The 16,010-nt window shown below is 43.0% G+C and overlaps 1 protein-coding gene across 4 annotated transcripts in view; it reads left to right on the top strand.

Annotated features, from left to right (window-relative positions):
- The first annotated feature begins 81 nt into the window (after positions 1 to 81).
- Positions 82 to 16,010, top strand: part of dock7 (dedicator of cytokinesis 7) — a 72,931-nt gene continuing 57,002 nt past the window's right edge. For all 4 annotated transcript variants that reach the window (XM_083767287.1, XM_083767286.1, XM_083767285.1 and 1 more), the window contains exons 1-14: positions 82 to 503; positions 3,748 to 3,847; positions 5,204 to 5,379; positions 7,189 to 7,257; positions 8,043 to 8,172; positions 8,471 to 8,683; positions 9,273 to 9,358; positions 9,456 to 9,522; positions 10,014 to 10,163; positions 10,433 to 10,513; positions 11,084 to 11,246; positions 14,892 to 15,034; positions 15,492 to 15,585; positions 15,838 to 16,000. In XM_083767287.1, coding sequence (XP_083623413.1) covers positions 466 to 503; positions 3,748 to 3,847; positions 5,204 to 5,379; positions 7,189 to 7,257; positions 8,043 to 8,172; positions 8,471 to 8,683; positions 9,273 to 9,358; positions 9,456 to 9,522; positions 10,014 to 10,163; positions 10,433 to 10,513; positions 11,084 to 11,246; positions 14,892 to 15,034; positions 15,492 to 15,585; positions 15,838 to 16,000 — 1,673 coding nt within the window. In that variant the 5' untranslated portion in view covers positions 82 to 465. The remainder of the gene's footprint in view (positions 504 to 3,747; positions 3,848 to 5,203; positions 5,380 to 7,188; positions 7,258 to 8,042; positions 8,173 to 8,470; positions 8,684 to 9,272; positions 9,359 to 9,455; positions 9,523 to 10,013; positions 10,164 to 10,432; positions 10,514 to 11,083; positions 11,247 to 14,891; positions 15,035 to 15,491; positions 15,586 to 15,837; positions 16,001 to 16,010) is intronic.

The raw sequence follows: 16,010 nt of genomic DNA, 5'->3' as shown, positions 1-16,010 counted from the left end.
CTATAACAAAACAGGCGCATTCTCCAGTACAAAGCACAAGGCTGTTTAAAGGCGCATCTCAAACTCGTCTGTGTGTACTACTCTGTAGTGTAAAGTGTAAAGCCTACTAGCCTAGCCAATGAAAGATGGTCTACTACTCTAAACCTTATTATTAATTATAATTCAAATGGGCTTTACTGGCGAGAGAAATTTGTTTTGCCAATTGCTATTTTCGGAGCGCGACAACGTCGTACGACGAGGTATTGCTCTATAGTACAGTACGTGGGAATGAATGCTGCTCACTGGGTGTGTTCTAGTGCGCTCATTTCCGATGGTTACGGTAACCAGAGTCGTCCGTTCTCTTCCCTTCGGGGCTTCAGTTCAGAGAGTAACGTTCCAGTGTGAGTGAATGGAAAGCACAGGCTGCCTGCCTGCCTGCTTTTGGGAATCTATAGTAGCAAATAAAGCACATCAGCGGCCACTGCCATGGCTGAACGCCGCGCCTTCGCCCAGAAAATCAGCAGGTAAGGACTCCGGGTCCCCACATGGAACAAAGATCTGACTGGGTCGCGTTTGTGTTTTGTAATGAGCCGCATTCAGTCAGAGACCCATTGATGTAATTCCTATCCTAAAAGGCCCTGTCGCAGGCACAGCCTAGCCGATTTAGCAGCCTGTGCTACTACCAAGGATGCTCAGACCCACCCAGGCAGACATTCGGGCTAGTTGGCTGCTTTCTATCTTGATTTCTCCTCTGTGTCTAACGGGCCGACAGTGATCTCCTTACGACGAGGTCGCTTGTGGATCCACTGACCACTGACTGGCCACACAGGGAGTGTTTATTCAATGATGATTGATGGTCCCGATATATAGGTACCCTATGAAGACCCGTTGGTTTGTTTGGGACAGCTAGCTATCCTGCATTGCTACTAGCCTTTAGCCAGCCCAGCTTGATGTGGCACTGGTAGATATATGGTTGGTGTTTATGTTCCACTGCATGGTTGACATTGATTGTCTGTGACTGTCAGATGCAGCCAGCTGAGAGTAAAAGTCCCACTCCACTCCAGCCATCAAATGATCTCATCTGTTCCCCGCCCCCTAGATGGATCAAAGTAATCCCTTTAACAAAGGGCTTTGTGTGATTTTACAGATGATTTATCTCATTCAAGGGTGAAGATCACAGTTTGACAAGATACACGGTTCCTTCCTGTAGTAGTATACAGGTTTGTAGAAGTACTGCTTTCAGGTAGTTTAAACTTTAAACATACACAATGCACTGATTGAAATTGATTGACATTTTTATTTCACAATATGTAGACTGGGTACATTTAAAAGGAAAGCACAAGTCAATACAAAAACTGCTACTTTGTGGATGAAACCATGACACAATTTTCAATTCATCGTAACAATTAAAGATGTACAAAATAAATATACACTTCTATGAAAAAACAGGAAATCATTATTATAGAAAGTAAAATCAGACCCATCTGAACTGAGTGGTGCTACTAGTGTACTCGTGCTGTAGTACTGTACTGTACAAGCCCTCCTTCCTGGTGTGTGTGTGTGTTAGGCTGCGGCAGCGCAACAGTGACACTCAGACGGACGGACTGACAAACACGGGGACAGACCCAGCCAGGGACACACATTGCTGTCTAGGAGTGACCAGCACCACTCAAAAAAGGGAAAACATGTACAGTATGGGAAAAAAGGTGACAGTTTGGTGGTGTAGCAAATTTTGTAGACCAGACCCATTGCAAAATGCTGTACTGTGCCACCCTAAGCCATTGCAGCCTATCAAAATGGGCAGGGTTGAGGTGGGTTGTGGGAGTGAGTCTAGCCTGACCAGTTTGTTTTGGGGTGTCTGGAGCGTTGTTTTAAGGGCCTTTGAGGTGCTGGTGGAGACAATGAACATCAGCACTGAAGTCAACGATTTATTGACAAAGTACACATCAGTAAATAGCTAAAGCTGTTCCATTGTTAGACTGATCCGTGCGTGCGTGCGTGCGTGTGCAATATAGTGCCCAGTATACTATGTTTATTAAATTCTTGGCTACATCTAGGTTTTGTGGCATCTAGTGTTTTGAGGGAGGGGCAAGCAATGTTAGTTCAGAAAATAGTCAGGTAAGCCTCTGATTGGCTGGGCTATATGAAAGTCTATGGTTGGTCTAAGGAGGTCCGTGGGTGCTCAATTCATACTAGTTAGTCATAGTCAGTCACTCATTGGTTTTGTCTTAGGGTGCAGTCTAACAATTTCTCAACGTTGTGCACCAGGCATTGGACATCTATTTTATTGTCTGGCCTTTGCAAGACTACATAATAGTATACTACTTAATCATTTTAGGAAATGCACTTGTGGTTGTCTACTTGGCTTCAAATATATTGTGGTATGCCTTCTTTCAGAACTCAATGATTTTCCAGATGTGAATTGTATCAACTGAATCAAGATGTCACTTGGTCATGCTTCACTTTTTCATTATGCCAGTCATTCGTACAATCAGACATTTGGGGGCTTTCGTGACCTTAAAAAGCCAATAGCTTGTTGGCCAACATTGCTGTTTTGTTGTTTGTTGACAGTTATTGATATTCTTGGGATGAAACCCAAGAAGGCTGTTTGCCTAATGAAGTTATTCCTCCTCTTGAGCAGTTGACCAGTGCTAAATAAAGGTCTGGGTGGAGGCATTAGGAGGACACAGTGGAATGTGTTTGCCGGTTCAGTGCTCCTGTCTTTTGCCCCTGGCAACGGCGACACTGCACTGCAGAGGCCACCAGAACTCTCTTACATCATCATATTTTCCCTGAGCTGGGAAGTTGGCTGGCCAGTTTTTCACTTCTGCATAACATTTTGATGGCCTCCGCCATCAAAATGTATTTTTAGTAGCAAGAACTTTTGTGCCAATTGGTTTAGATTTATCAGACATGACCTCAGCACTGAAATGCTGTTGGTAAAACAAGAGTTACGTATATAATGCCTGTTCTATTTCATTATTCTCTGGAAGAATGAAATGGAACAGGGACTGGCAGTGTTTTCCCCCAGAAGGGATTGGGATGGATACAAATATAGTGAATAAACAAATAAACATCATGGAAAACAACACTATTGATGACCACAGTTGATGGCAAATTTGCTGGATCCTTGTGCTACATGACCATGACAAGTGGCCCTCTTTGGCTTTAATTAGTTATTTGTTTGTGTCGCCTTGGGCTACTTGCTGTGTTGTTATTTTGTTCAAGGCAACAGCTTCTGAGTGGGTCTGATGGTTGTGATTTAAACGGTGTGTGTGCATGTGTGGTTGCAGCGGAAGCTGCAGACAAAGCACTTTGTGCTGATCACTGGAGTCCATAGGTTTTTATTTGTTTCTCTCCTTTCTCTGGGTGTAATATATGTTGGTGTCAGAGGTGACACAGTAAAGGCCAGGAGCAGGGTCATGGGGAAAGCCCTCTGTGGACATGAGCCACAATACTAAATGTTAGCCTTGTCTATACAACAGAAAAGCACAATGCTGTCTACCTCAGCTGCCTGTTCTGTGTGTTGTTTAATGTATTTACGCATTGGCCTTGTTGCAGAACCCATCTCTTCCAGTGTCACTGACCTTAAGCACATTCTACAATTAATTTGAGACCTTCAAGAGGACCGTAACAAAAACAGTTGCTCTAACTTTACTTTTACATGCAAGCAGGCAAACATTAACGGAACTAGCTATGATAACAATGTGATCTTCTGATGACTGAGACATCTCTGTGTTTCTTCCTCTCCTCTCCTTTCATTGGCAGGACTGTGGCAGCAGAGGTGAGGAAGCAGATAGCAGGACAGTATGGTGGCTCACCACAGCTTCTCAAGAACCTCAATGTGGGGGCTGCAGCCAGCAATGCAGTGAGTAACGTTAATCCTAAAGAGACCTTGCGGAGGCCCGGGCAGTGGCTCAGCGGTCCAGGCACCTTGGCCGGCAGTCCGAGTCTGGCAGTGTGCCACGGGTTCGACTTCCGATCCCGACAGCCTTTACTGCATGTCACTCCCCCATCTCTTTCCTGTCAGCCTACTGTCTGTCCCTCCTATAAAAAATATATAAAATAAAGGCAAAAAAAACCTTGTGGAGACTAGACAAGTGAAATTCACCATCTCACTTGTCTAATTGCACACAGTCTTGCCGCCTGACGATTTTCTTTTTTAAGAAAAAAATAATATATACTGTATATATTGATTAGTTTGTGGAACTTAATTTGAATGACATCCTCATATCTCAATCAATATATCTCCCTACAACTGACCCACCCCTCAAGTGGGATGTAGATCAAAATGGGCTCCTTATTGGTGCTCAGATATCAGATGTGGTCGAACCTCTGATATCTTGAGGTTGATGGGTCGAACATGAGAGATCTTTGATCATCTTGTTTGCAGCATCTGAATCCATTTCCTCATAATCATACCCGGTGAAGAACTTTCTGCCAAACCTTTTATGCCAGTGGTCTTTCATAATTTCCTCCACGCTCTGCTTCCTGGTGGCCAAGATTGACAGCCAAAGGCTGATGTCTCACTGATGTGCGAGAATTATTAAAGCTACTTACCATTGGAAGTACAGTATAACTGCACCATTATGTTACAATAATACATATAATATAATCTCACTCTACTGGGGTGTTCTCAGGGTCAACAGTGTTTGGTTTCTCTGACCAGTAATTGTTTTTAAAGGGCAGTGCAAATTGACCTCCAGCAGCCCAGTGCCAAAACGCCAGGCTGATGCTGAGCCCAGAGAAACAAACCCCCTCCTCCTTAATTAGGCTAAATCTGCCGTTTTAATTAAATTGTGGAGAGACTGTTTGTATTCTGAATTCCTTGGCGGAGACGCCGGAGACAGATATGCATGTGTGCTCGTGCACTCATACGCTTAACTAAGCTAGCTGATATAAGGTTACGCTTGGGTGCATGGTCTAGGACACATGAAAAAATGATTGTTTGAATAGGCATACATGCCAGGGCTTTCCATTCTGAGTCTTTGTCAGATTTGGTGAATTTCAAAAGCCTGCCAGGATGAGTCTGCACGTGCCTGCACATCATCATACCTTATTGCTTGTACCCGTGTAGTACTGGGCTGGGGTCTTAATAATGATGGTGTGCATTTAATCTGTCCTTAAGGTTATTTCTCCACTCTCCACACATTCATGTCAACGTAACCATCACCTCATAATGGTCAATCTGTCGCTCTCTTTCTCTCCCCTAACCCCCTTCTAGGTTCCCCTCACAGAGGCTGTGGAGCCAGTGGACTTTGAAGAGTACCTCATCACTCACCCTCCCATCATTGAGTCAGGTCCCCTCAGAGACCTGATTGAGTTTCCACCAGACGACATCGAGGTGATCTACACTCCCAGGGAGTGTCGCACTGTGGGACAGCCTGTGCCAGAGGAAGGGTAAGGTCACTGAGCAACTAAATGGAGTCATATCTGCATTATTATCCTTTAATTAACTAAAACAGTGGTTTTCATATCAAGGACCATTATTTATTCGGAATGTAAGCCACGGACCACCATTTGATGAGATATTGCCTTGCAGACTAGAGAATATTTTGTTGTCGTTGACTCGTTGGATAAAATGTTGTCCACAATTCTATGCTGTATTGATGTGGTACCATAAGAGAGATAGGGTTACCCTATCAAAATACGAATTATTTTTCATACGCAAATTTTGTAGACTTCTTCTTGTAAATTAAGTAGCCTAATGCAAGTGTTTAACAATAATTTAACTCTTGAGAGTGTCAAATGAAACCAAATGGAACCTATTTGGTTTTATTTTACACTCTATAGTAAGGGCCCATTTGGTTACCAACATTTAGCTGGGGACCACCTGGAACCCCCTCAAGGACCACTGGTTGAAAACCACTGAACTAAACCATTTTCATAGGAAAACATATACTTCAGTTCTAATACACAATATTTATGTTGAAGGATATATGAATAATATTCCTCGCAGACAATGTGCATATGACAAGAAATGAAAGTAGGAGGGAACAAGAACAGGTGATTCTTGTTATTGTGAAACCTCAATGAATATAGGAGCATTTATCATCATGTTGCTTGGACCTTATTTCCAGAGTTCCAGAGCAAGTGGCCCATAGGGCAGGAGCCTATCTCATGTTTCTGTAGCGTGAAGCGGCTTGACCTACACAACCATGCTGTACAAGTACACCACTAGTATGTGACACTAGTATGTCACTTGATGCTGAGGGCTAAGCAGGGAGGCATTGGGTGATTGGGTCCCATTTATATAGTCTTTGGTAGGGTCCGGCCCTGCACATTCTCCCTGCCGTCTAGCAGAAAGGCCCAGCATGGCTATGAGGACTCATTAAAGCCTTTCCATATTACGTTATGATCACAGCTCTCAGGAAATGCCCTCTAATTGCATGTAATCCTATATCATTAGCAATTGATTTGCAATTGACACAGATCAGAGAGCACTAGTTGTGCCCGTGCATATTCAAATGTGCTTTTTTTCATCTGTTGAAACCAGCACTTTTGCTATTATATTTTGCCCCATTATGGCTAAAGGCATTATTGAATACCTGGTGGACTGAAGTTAGTTTAGTCTGGATTTTCAGCTTTGAATGCCTTATTTATACGACTTATTTATTTGTATTTTGCATCTTTCACTATTGGACTCATAACTGTGTGTGTGTGTGTGTGTTAAGGCTGTACCCTAGCCCTTATTTTAGGACTCGAACTTCGGCAGGAATTTCCAAGTGAACATTCGGACCATTTGTTTCTAATTAATTAAAAAATAACCGTCTCGATCAGAGCGCACAGCGCGTCTCCCCCGCTCTTCTCTCGTCCCTCCCAACACACACACACACACACACACACACACACACACACACACACACACCCACACCACACACACACACACACACCCACACCACACACACTCTTTTCTAATTCATTAAAAAAAATAAACATTGAGATATCCGTCTCGATCAGAGCGCAGCGCGAACATTCGAACCTTGAATGTTTGGGGACAGCCTTTGTGTGTGTGTGTGTGTGTGTGTGTGTGTGTGTGTGTGTGTGTGTGTGTGTGTGTGTGTGTGAAATAAACGTATGTAGTATAAAGACACCAGCATACAAATATAGTCTTAGGCTTTTTGAGAATGTTTTTGCCTATAATGTAATGCCAAAAATAGCATGATTGAATGCGGTTCAAATGGGATTGTTCCCGTGTGTGTGTTGCAGGGACACTGATGCCCATGTCAGAGACTGCGTCAGGTCTTATACTGAGGACTGGGCCATCGTTAACAGAAAGTAAGGCTCCATTCATTATCTGGAGAGATTCACCACTGATCAACCACTTCACCAGGGGGGGGAGAGTATGTTTTTCACTCCATCTGTGTGTCCGTCCAACCGTCCGTCTGTGCACAGCTAATCTCTGGCACCGTTGGCCTGGTCGATACCAAACTGTGCACGCACACTCCCTGGATGCCAACGACGAACCTCTGCCCCAATCTTTCCACAACGGCCTGTTATAGCACCACCGTGAGGCTGATTTTTACAAAACACATTTTTCTCACATTACTCGTACACATTTTATCCATACATCACGCGAATCGGTATACACCATCTCTATAGTCATGTGATTAACACGGACCTGTCCACTTCTCCATATTCCATCCCCATTGACTAACATGTACTTACAAAGTTTGCAGGATTGGTCCGTTTTTAATAAAATGCCTCAAATCATGAACACAGGCGTTTGAGGGAAACTTTGCATGCTTACTTGAACATTTTCACATCAGCCTCATGGTGGGGCTATAACTGTGCTAAAACCTTGTATGCCCACTCCATAGAGGCCAAGGAAAAAACCTTTGACCTGCATTTTTCACATCTGCTCTTTATAGCACCGACTTATGTCAAAAGTCTCCTTCAGATTCTATCCAAATCTCACACAAATCGGTACACATGATCTCTATAGCCATGTGATCATTTCTCATATATTCCATCCTGATTGGATAAGCATTTGCTATGTACATTTTAGCAGGTTCATTCAAATTCAGGAAATATGACAGAAAATATTGTTTTTTTTTAATCAGATACCACAAGCTGGGTACGGGTTTCAACCCCAATACTCTAGACAAACAGAAGGAACGGCAGAAGGGCCTGCCTAAACAGGTGTTTGAAGCTGATGAAATGCCAGACAGCAGCAGCTACCAGGATGACCAGGTATGACATCACCCTGTGGACATGTCTATATCTGAAGGGAATACAAATGTTTACTCTAAAGCTAACCTCTTTGCAGTGATTGTCACTATTAGCAGTAAATTGAAAGCAACACATTTCAAGTCTGTAAGTAACGCATCTTGGTGCCATATTTAATTTAAACTCTCTTTGATTTGATATTAGAACTCTGTTCAGAATACCGGGTTGTGATGTACGTTTTGCTTTTATGTATTTCAGATACATGAACCCCCGAATGCCTAATCAGTGTGTATGGATCTTCTTTGTGTGCGTTTCCTGTCAGGATGAGCTGAAGCGGCGCTCCATGTCCATAGATGACACTCCCCGGGGCAGCTGGGCCTGCAGCATATTTGACCTGAAGAACTCCCTTCCCGACGCCGTGCTTCCCCATCTCCTCGACCGCTCCCCCAACGAGGAGATCGACCGGCACAACGAAGAGCAGCGCAAGGCCCACCGCCACCGCGAGCTCTTTGCCTTGCACCCTGCCCTCGATGAGGTACACACCTCTGTCTCCCCGGCATCTGTACTTATCCCTCCGACAACAATGTCAGGCAGGACCTGTCAAAAAAGGATTCATCTAGAAATAACTTACAAGTATATGATTAATCTCCAATAAGCTCAGTAACACAGCCATGTCAAGACCTAACCACTTGACCATCTTGACCTAGTTTCTGCTTGATTTGTGGCTTGCTATAATGTTCATTATATAACTGGCCAGCCAGCCAGCATGATCTCTTACATTCTTCTCAATGTTATTTTAATTGGCAAAATACATGGACATTGTTTTAATATTTGAAAAATAAGTAATTTCTTAGTTGATATAGTTTTTGCTACGACAAAATGAACGATGCTGATTATTGGTTGACTTTGCAAATACGCCTGTCCTAGTTAAGGGTAGGAAAACATGTGATGAAAATGGTTTGTAGCCAGTAAGGATTTTCTTTTTAAATGGGTCTGTTCTCGTCTTGTAAATACAATGGGTATGTCTTTATGCAAAGCTTTTGATGAGACTGAAGCCACTGAGTGTTCCGGTATCACGTGTCTTCATGCATCCTGAGAACCTAACTGTCCATGTGAATGTGTAGGAGGAGCCCATTGAACGTCATTGTGTTCCCGAGGTACCTAAAGAACACTTCGGTCAGAGGCTACTCGTCAAGTGCTTGTCCTTGAAGTAAGTGGGAGCTAGCCTTTTTCTGAAAAATAACCCTGTTTGCTCTGCACTCTTTTTAACTGCCACTTTCTGCTGACCTGCTCCCCCCCCCTTGAAGGTTTGAGATCGAAATCGAGCCCATATTCGCCAGCCTGGCCTTATACGATGTCAAGGAGAAGAAAAAGGTAAGCTGTTGTGCTTTCCTCAGTGCCTTTCCAGCCCTGAGTTGTTGGGTCACTCCTGCAAACCATTAAAGTGGTTGGGAGGCCAACCAGAATTAGATGAGTGGGCTATAAAAGTTTATGTTGTGAGCCTCTTATCCTTGTGCGAATGTGGTTAAATCATGCACTACTACTATGTGTCTATCTGAGAAGCCCATCCACATTTTCCCCATTCCCCATATCTGACAAACACTAGAGGGTAGCAGTTGCCATTACAAACCAGTACATCTCCCATATATACTACACTCTAGCACACTGTACAGTGAAGTGGACTATTTTTCACTTGAATGTAACCAACCATGTGTGTCAGCCATCATGATAGGGGGGAATGAACCACACTAACAAAGCCATGTTCAAAATGTAGTGCTAGGTGCACGTGTGGGTTTTGAGTTGGGTGGTTGCAATTCTTCTTCTTGTAATAGTTGTTGTTGACTATTTGCATATTTGTCCCATAGATATCTGAGAACTTTTTCTTCGACCTGAACTCAGAGCAGACCAAGGGGATGCTGCGTCCTCACGTTCAGACTGCGGCCATATCCACGCTGGCGCGCTCCGCCATCTTCTCTATCACCTACCCCTCGCAGGATGTCTTCCTCGTCATCCAGGTCAAAACTTCATGACATCATTTCCTCTCTCTTTCTCACACAGATTATTCCTTTAAGTGATTGCCAGGTCTCTCTAAAGCACAGAGAATGCAAAGGAATTTATCTGAGCCCCGGAAAGCGATAAAATAAAAATAAGTAATGGAATACATATAATGGTTAAAGGAGGGATAGGGATAAAAGCTTTTTACAGGTATGCTGTGAATATTATACAGTGTTAATTTATCCAGGATTTTACTGTATAGTGATGGAGATGTGTGTCTTGTATGCAGCTGGAGAAGGTGCTGCAGCAGGGGGACATTGGGGAGTGTGCTGAACCCTACATGGTCTTCAAAGAGACTGATGCTGCCAAGGTATGTTTCTGACTCTTTTACGTAGTCCTTAAGAAACAGTGACCGTAATTAATTATTTCTCTGCGAAGTACGAATATGTTCATACCCCCCAGCTATGGGACGTTATCTGCTAGGTACGAACATATTTGTACCCCCCTGTTTACTCCATATATGAAGCGGTTGAGCCCAAAACCAATTTTTAACATTGGTCCGTTTGCTATGCAACCTCCGTCACCACCAGCCATGGGATCTTTACAAGCCCCTCCATTTACCTCGGTTAGAAGCAGGATTTTCAAAGCCCCATAACTCTGCTTCTACGTTCGCTCTCCATGGTAATCCTGATTAATCTGATGTTCGGATGTCATTTGTGACTTTGTCTCCCATCACTCCCGACATATAAACATTTCTGGCGAAAGGTAAACGGCGTGAGCTTATGATAGCCGATCATTACAATGATAGGCTGGTAGAGAGGAGCTGAAAATGAGCCAAATAAGGCTGGCACAGCTTAACTACACTTCTCCTGCCACCTAGCGGCAATAAAAGAGTTAATAAGTGGGTAAATGGTTAATTGCTTGTCGTCCTCCGCTGTAGAACAAGGAGAAGCTGGAGAAGCTCCGAGGCCAGTCGGAGCAGTTCTGCCAGCGCCTGGGCCGGTACCGCATGCCCTTCGCCTGGACCGCCATCCACCTGATGAACATCGTCAACAGTGCCGGCAGTCTGGAGAGAGACACAGAGCTGGAGATGAGTCTTTCAGGTCAGTCTGAACCACTTAAACCCTACATACTGTGTTGCACATATTGTTGTGCCAATTAAAACATTTCCAAACGGGTCTCTGATGTTCAGGTTCGACCAGACCGGTAATGCCGATGTTGACCACTTGTGGTCGCACTTTTCTTCTGATAAATGCAACGATACTTTATTCATTCCCCTCCCGCTATCAATACCTGTTATAGTTATATCAGATTGTGTGCCCAATTTGCAGGCCAATTTATGATGTTGATATTACACAATACGATAATGATATCGGGGATCTCCATATATGGGCATTTTTCGGTTCTGGACAACTGCTGGCCCACCTGAATTCCCACTCCCAACATGTCCTCAAGTCCTCGGCCGGCTCGGCGATACACGGCCAGTTTGAAGTTGATCGCTGGGACTGATGGTGCTCAAGTTTTATGCAAGACACACAAACACATACTGTACACATGTCACATCCCTGGATATTGAAACGTAGGCCTGGCAGTCATGCGTTGAGCATGTGGACACACTGACCTAACGGTCTTTAATGTCGTTATCTACAACAAATAACGGCAAATAGGTAAAGCAAGTTTAAAGAAGGTCAAATTCAAGGGGGGAAGAAGCCATCCAAATCATTTGAAAGCTATTTTGAGCGCGACCCTTTGTGTTTGATGAACCCCTGACCTGGCGAGGTCACACAGCAAACATTTTGCAGTCGGAGCGGATTCAGCAAACCTTACTATCGCATTTACATTTACATATGTGGGACAAGAAATTATATCGTCATTCTTTTTATTTGGGATTTTTTGAATATGCAAGATAGACACCAAAAACAAACAAGACATACAATAGGACAGAAACATCAACAGTAAAAGAAAACTGAGTAAAAACAAAAGACAAAAAAAAAAAAACAAGAGGGCATGGGATGTACAGCAGCAATACATATTACAGATTTTTGGGTTCCTTACATTAAATGATAACCGGAAAGACACCACCCATATTCACTCCACATCCACCCCCCCAGCTAAGTACTCTGTCCATTTCTCCCATCTTCTTTCACCCAGCTCTTTTTGCAGTCTTAAAGAATAGGTCATCTGTTCTAGGTGATGAAGTTGTTTCACAATGTTGAAAAATAGGTCGGCAGTAGGACAGTTATTTTGTAACCAATTTCTTGTAATAGCTTTTTTGCTTGCTACAAGTAGAATCTTAAGTAAGTAGGAGTCATCCCGATTTAGCCCGTCTGGGAGTTGTCCTAGGTACAAAGATGTGAATGAATCATCTATTCTAAAACCCATAATGTTTGAGATAAGTGTTGTCACTTCCTTCCAAAATGGCTGAATTACAGGACAAGACCAAAAGACATGTGCATGATCAACCACTGTATCTCCACATTCTCTCCAACAGTCCATATGGTTGCCAGTCTGTTTGGACCAACAAAAGTCTCTCCAAGTCAAGGAATTAGTGGTCGTTGATTGCGTTTCCCATATATTCATCCATACTTCATCACTTATATCAATGCCCAACTCTTTTTCCCATCGCTCTTTCACATATTTTGTAGAGTCCTTTTTCAACGACATAAGTCCATTATATAGTTTACTCACAAGACCCCTGTTGCTTCCTGAGCCATAAGCATTTGTAAATACAGTGATTAGGCTTGTTGTAATACCTGGAGTAGACTTTTTTGGACTTTTTTACTAAAATAATCCCTTACTTGCAAGTATCTGAAGAAGTCCTGGTTACCCAACCCATATTTCTGCTTTAGGTTTTCAAAACTGTCAATATTTCCATTTTTAATCATAGTACATATAGAAGTGATGCCATTGTGGTGCCATTGTTTATACCTATTGTCTAATACTGCTGGTATGAAGTCAGGGTCATATGCTGGCCAACTTAAAAGTTTTGCCTCCCTCTGAAGCTGGAAGCGTTTAACAACTTCCAGCCATATTTTGAACGATAAATTTACCCACTGACTCCTTGTCTGAAACATTCCTTTCTCTCTGTCAGTGCAACCTAATAGTGACTGTATTGGTACATCCATCAGGGATAACTCTGCTTTTCCATTTTGCAATGTAGGGTCGGTTACACCAATATACCAAGGGTCTTAGCTGAGCTGCTAGATAATAGTCCCTTAAAGATGGGAGAGACATGCCTCCTCTCTCTCGGGGCAGTTGTAGGGTAGAAAATTTCACCCTTGGCCTTTTCTTATCCCAAATAAAACGTGAGATATGTTTATTCCATTCCCTGAATTGTTTTAAAGGTATTTCTACTGGCAGTGACAAAAAAAGGTATAATAATCTGGGCCATTTTGACTGCTCTTATTCTGCCACCTAAATCGAGAGGAAGCACGCTCCACCTGCCAAGATCATCATACATCTTTTCCGTTGCACCTTTTGTAATTTACATAAAACAATTGTGACAAGTCCTTGGGCAAATTCACACCTAGATATTTAATATGAGATGAATACCAATTAAATTTGTATTTTGTTATGTATTCTTGTGTAGGGTTGTAATTGAATGTCAATACCTGGGTTTTGTTTACATTAAGGGCATACCCTGAGTAAGAACCATATGTTTCCAATATTTCCATCAGTGTAGGTAGCCCCGAACCTGGGTCCATGATTGTGACAAGGACATCATCAGCATACAATCCGATCTTATATTCTTCTCCGCCTATGGATATCCCCTTTAATCTTATTTCCTCTCTAACTGCTTGGGCCAGGGGCTTGATGAAAAGATTGAAGAGGCTCGGGCTGCTTGGGCAGCCCTGTCTGCACCCACGTTCCAGAGCTATGGGATCGGAAAGACTACCATTTATTTTTATAGGGGAGGAATAGAGTGCTTGAATGCGTTGTATAAAACCCTCGCAAAAACCAAATCTGTGCATTACTAAGTAGAGGAAGCCCCAATCCACGGAGTCGAATGCAGCCCGGGCATCCAGACTGATTACAATAGCGCTGGACTTTTCATTATTAATCTGCTCAATAACATGTAAAGCCCTCCTTATATTATCTCGGGTTTGCCTGGATTTCAAAAAACCTGATTGGTCCTCATCTATGAGAAATGTCATTGCCTCCTCCATCCTCTTTGTTAAAATTGAGGTGTATAGCTTGTAGTCTGTGTTTAACACACTTATGGGTCTATAATTCCCACATTCCATTTTATCCTTTCCTACCTTGGGGATAACAGATATAAAGGCCTCATTCCATGATGGTGGAAGATGACTTTCCTTTAATGTGAAATTAAAACACTTCTGCAGTAGGGGGAGTAAGTGTTCCCTCATAATATCGTCATTCTTGACTATATTAATGCAAAGACAAAAACAACCTGCAGAAAATAACTCAACCCATTCAGGACGGAAACCCCTTTTGGTGTTTTAAGCATTATGTTATACCTTAGCTATTGAAAGATAGCAGATTTGCTATTTTTGAAAATATCTTGAATACCGGTATATATTCTGTCACAGTGAATGTTTTTAACTCATATCTTTGCTTCTGGGGAGGTCCCTGGAACAACATATCATATATGGCAAAGTCTAAAATAGGGAATAATTGCTTAATGTGTGTGTGTGTGTGTGTGTGTGTGTGTGTGTGTGTGTGTGTGTGTGTGTGTGTGTGTGTGTGTGTGGGTGTGTGGGTGTGTGGGTGTGGGTGTTGGTGTGCAGAGAGAAAAGGCTCGTGGTCTGAGCGGAGGAACTCGAGCATCATGGGAAGGCGTTCCCTGGAGAGGACCACCAGTGGAGACGAGTCATGCAGCCTGACCGGCTTCAGACCAGCCACACTCACTGTCACCAACTTCTTCAAACAGGTCTACACAAAGAACACACACACACACACACACACACACACACACACACACACACACTCCATAGCACCGGTCAGTGGGCAGAAAGTACAATATTTATAAGGAGCCTGGTGGCTCAGCCAGTTAGTGGTGGGTTAGAAACCGACCCCCATCTTGTCTCGCATGCCTCTCCTCTCTCTCTCACTCTGCATCTGTCTGAAATGACAATAATGACATGCCAAAAAAAGAACAAAGTAATAATAATACATTTTATTTATAACGCATATTTACATTTGAAACAAATCTCAAAGTGCTGCATCAAGACAAGATTTCTTTTTTATATTAAATAATGCATAAGTATATAAAAGGACTAAAAGTGACGTGATTGCACACATACTGGTACATAAACATCTCATGTAGTACCATGCACGTTTTCCATTTTGTGGTGAAATCCTTTTTGATCCAATATGTGTGTTTTTAGGAGGGGGACCGGTTGAGTGATGAGGACCTGTTTAAGTTCCTGGCTGACATGAGAAGGCCATCCTCTGTGCTAAGGAGACTCCGACCAATCACAGGTAGTGTCAAATTGTCACATGGTTACACAAAATATTCAGTATTATTAGCCACTACACAGCAATATCCTTATTGTGAATATATCAATTTGTAACTCAGACAGTGACTCTGTAAAATTAACGGAAGACTTAGCCAATTTTCAACCTAAATTCCATTGTTCCGATGTGAGGAGATCAATAATGGTATCGCACCAAACCCACCAAAAACTGGTCTGCACACACACTTTATTGCATGAAACTTTCTCTCTACCACAGCTCAGTTGAAGTTGGACATCTCTCCAGCTCCAGAGAGTCCCCACTACTGTCTGACCCCAGATCTTCACCAGGTCAAACCCTACCCAGACAGCAGAGTACGACCCACCAGAGACATCCTGGAGTTCCCTGCCAGGGACGTATATGTTCCCAACACCACATACAGGTAGGAACAA

The sequence above is a fragment of the Protomyctophum parallelum genome, assembly GCF_964188405.1.
Source record: "Protomyctophum parallelum genome assembly, chromosome: 6".
NCBI lineage: Eukaryota > Metazoa > Chordata > Actinopteri > Myctophiformes > Myctophidae > Protomyctophum > Protomyctophum parallelum.
This window is presented reverse-complemented; position numbering and strand designations above follow the sequence as displayed.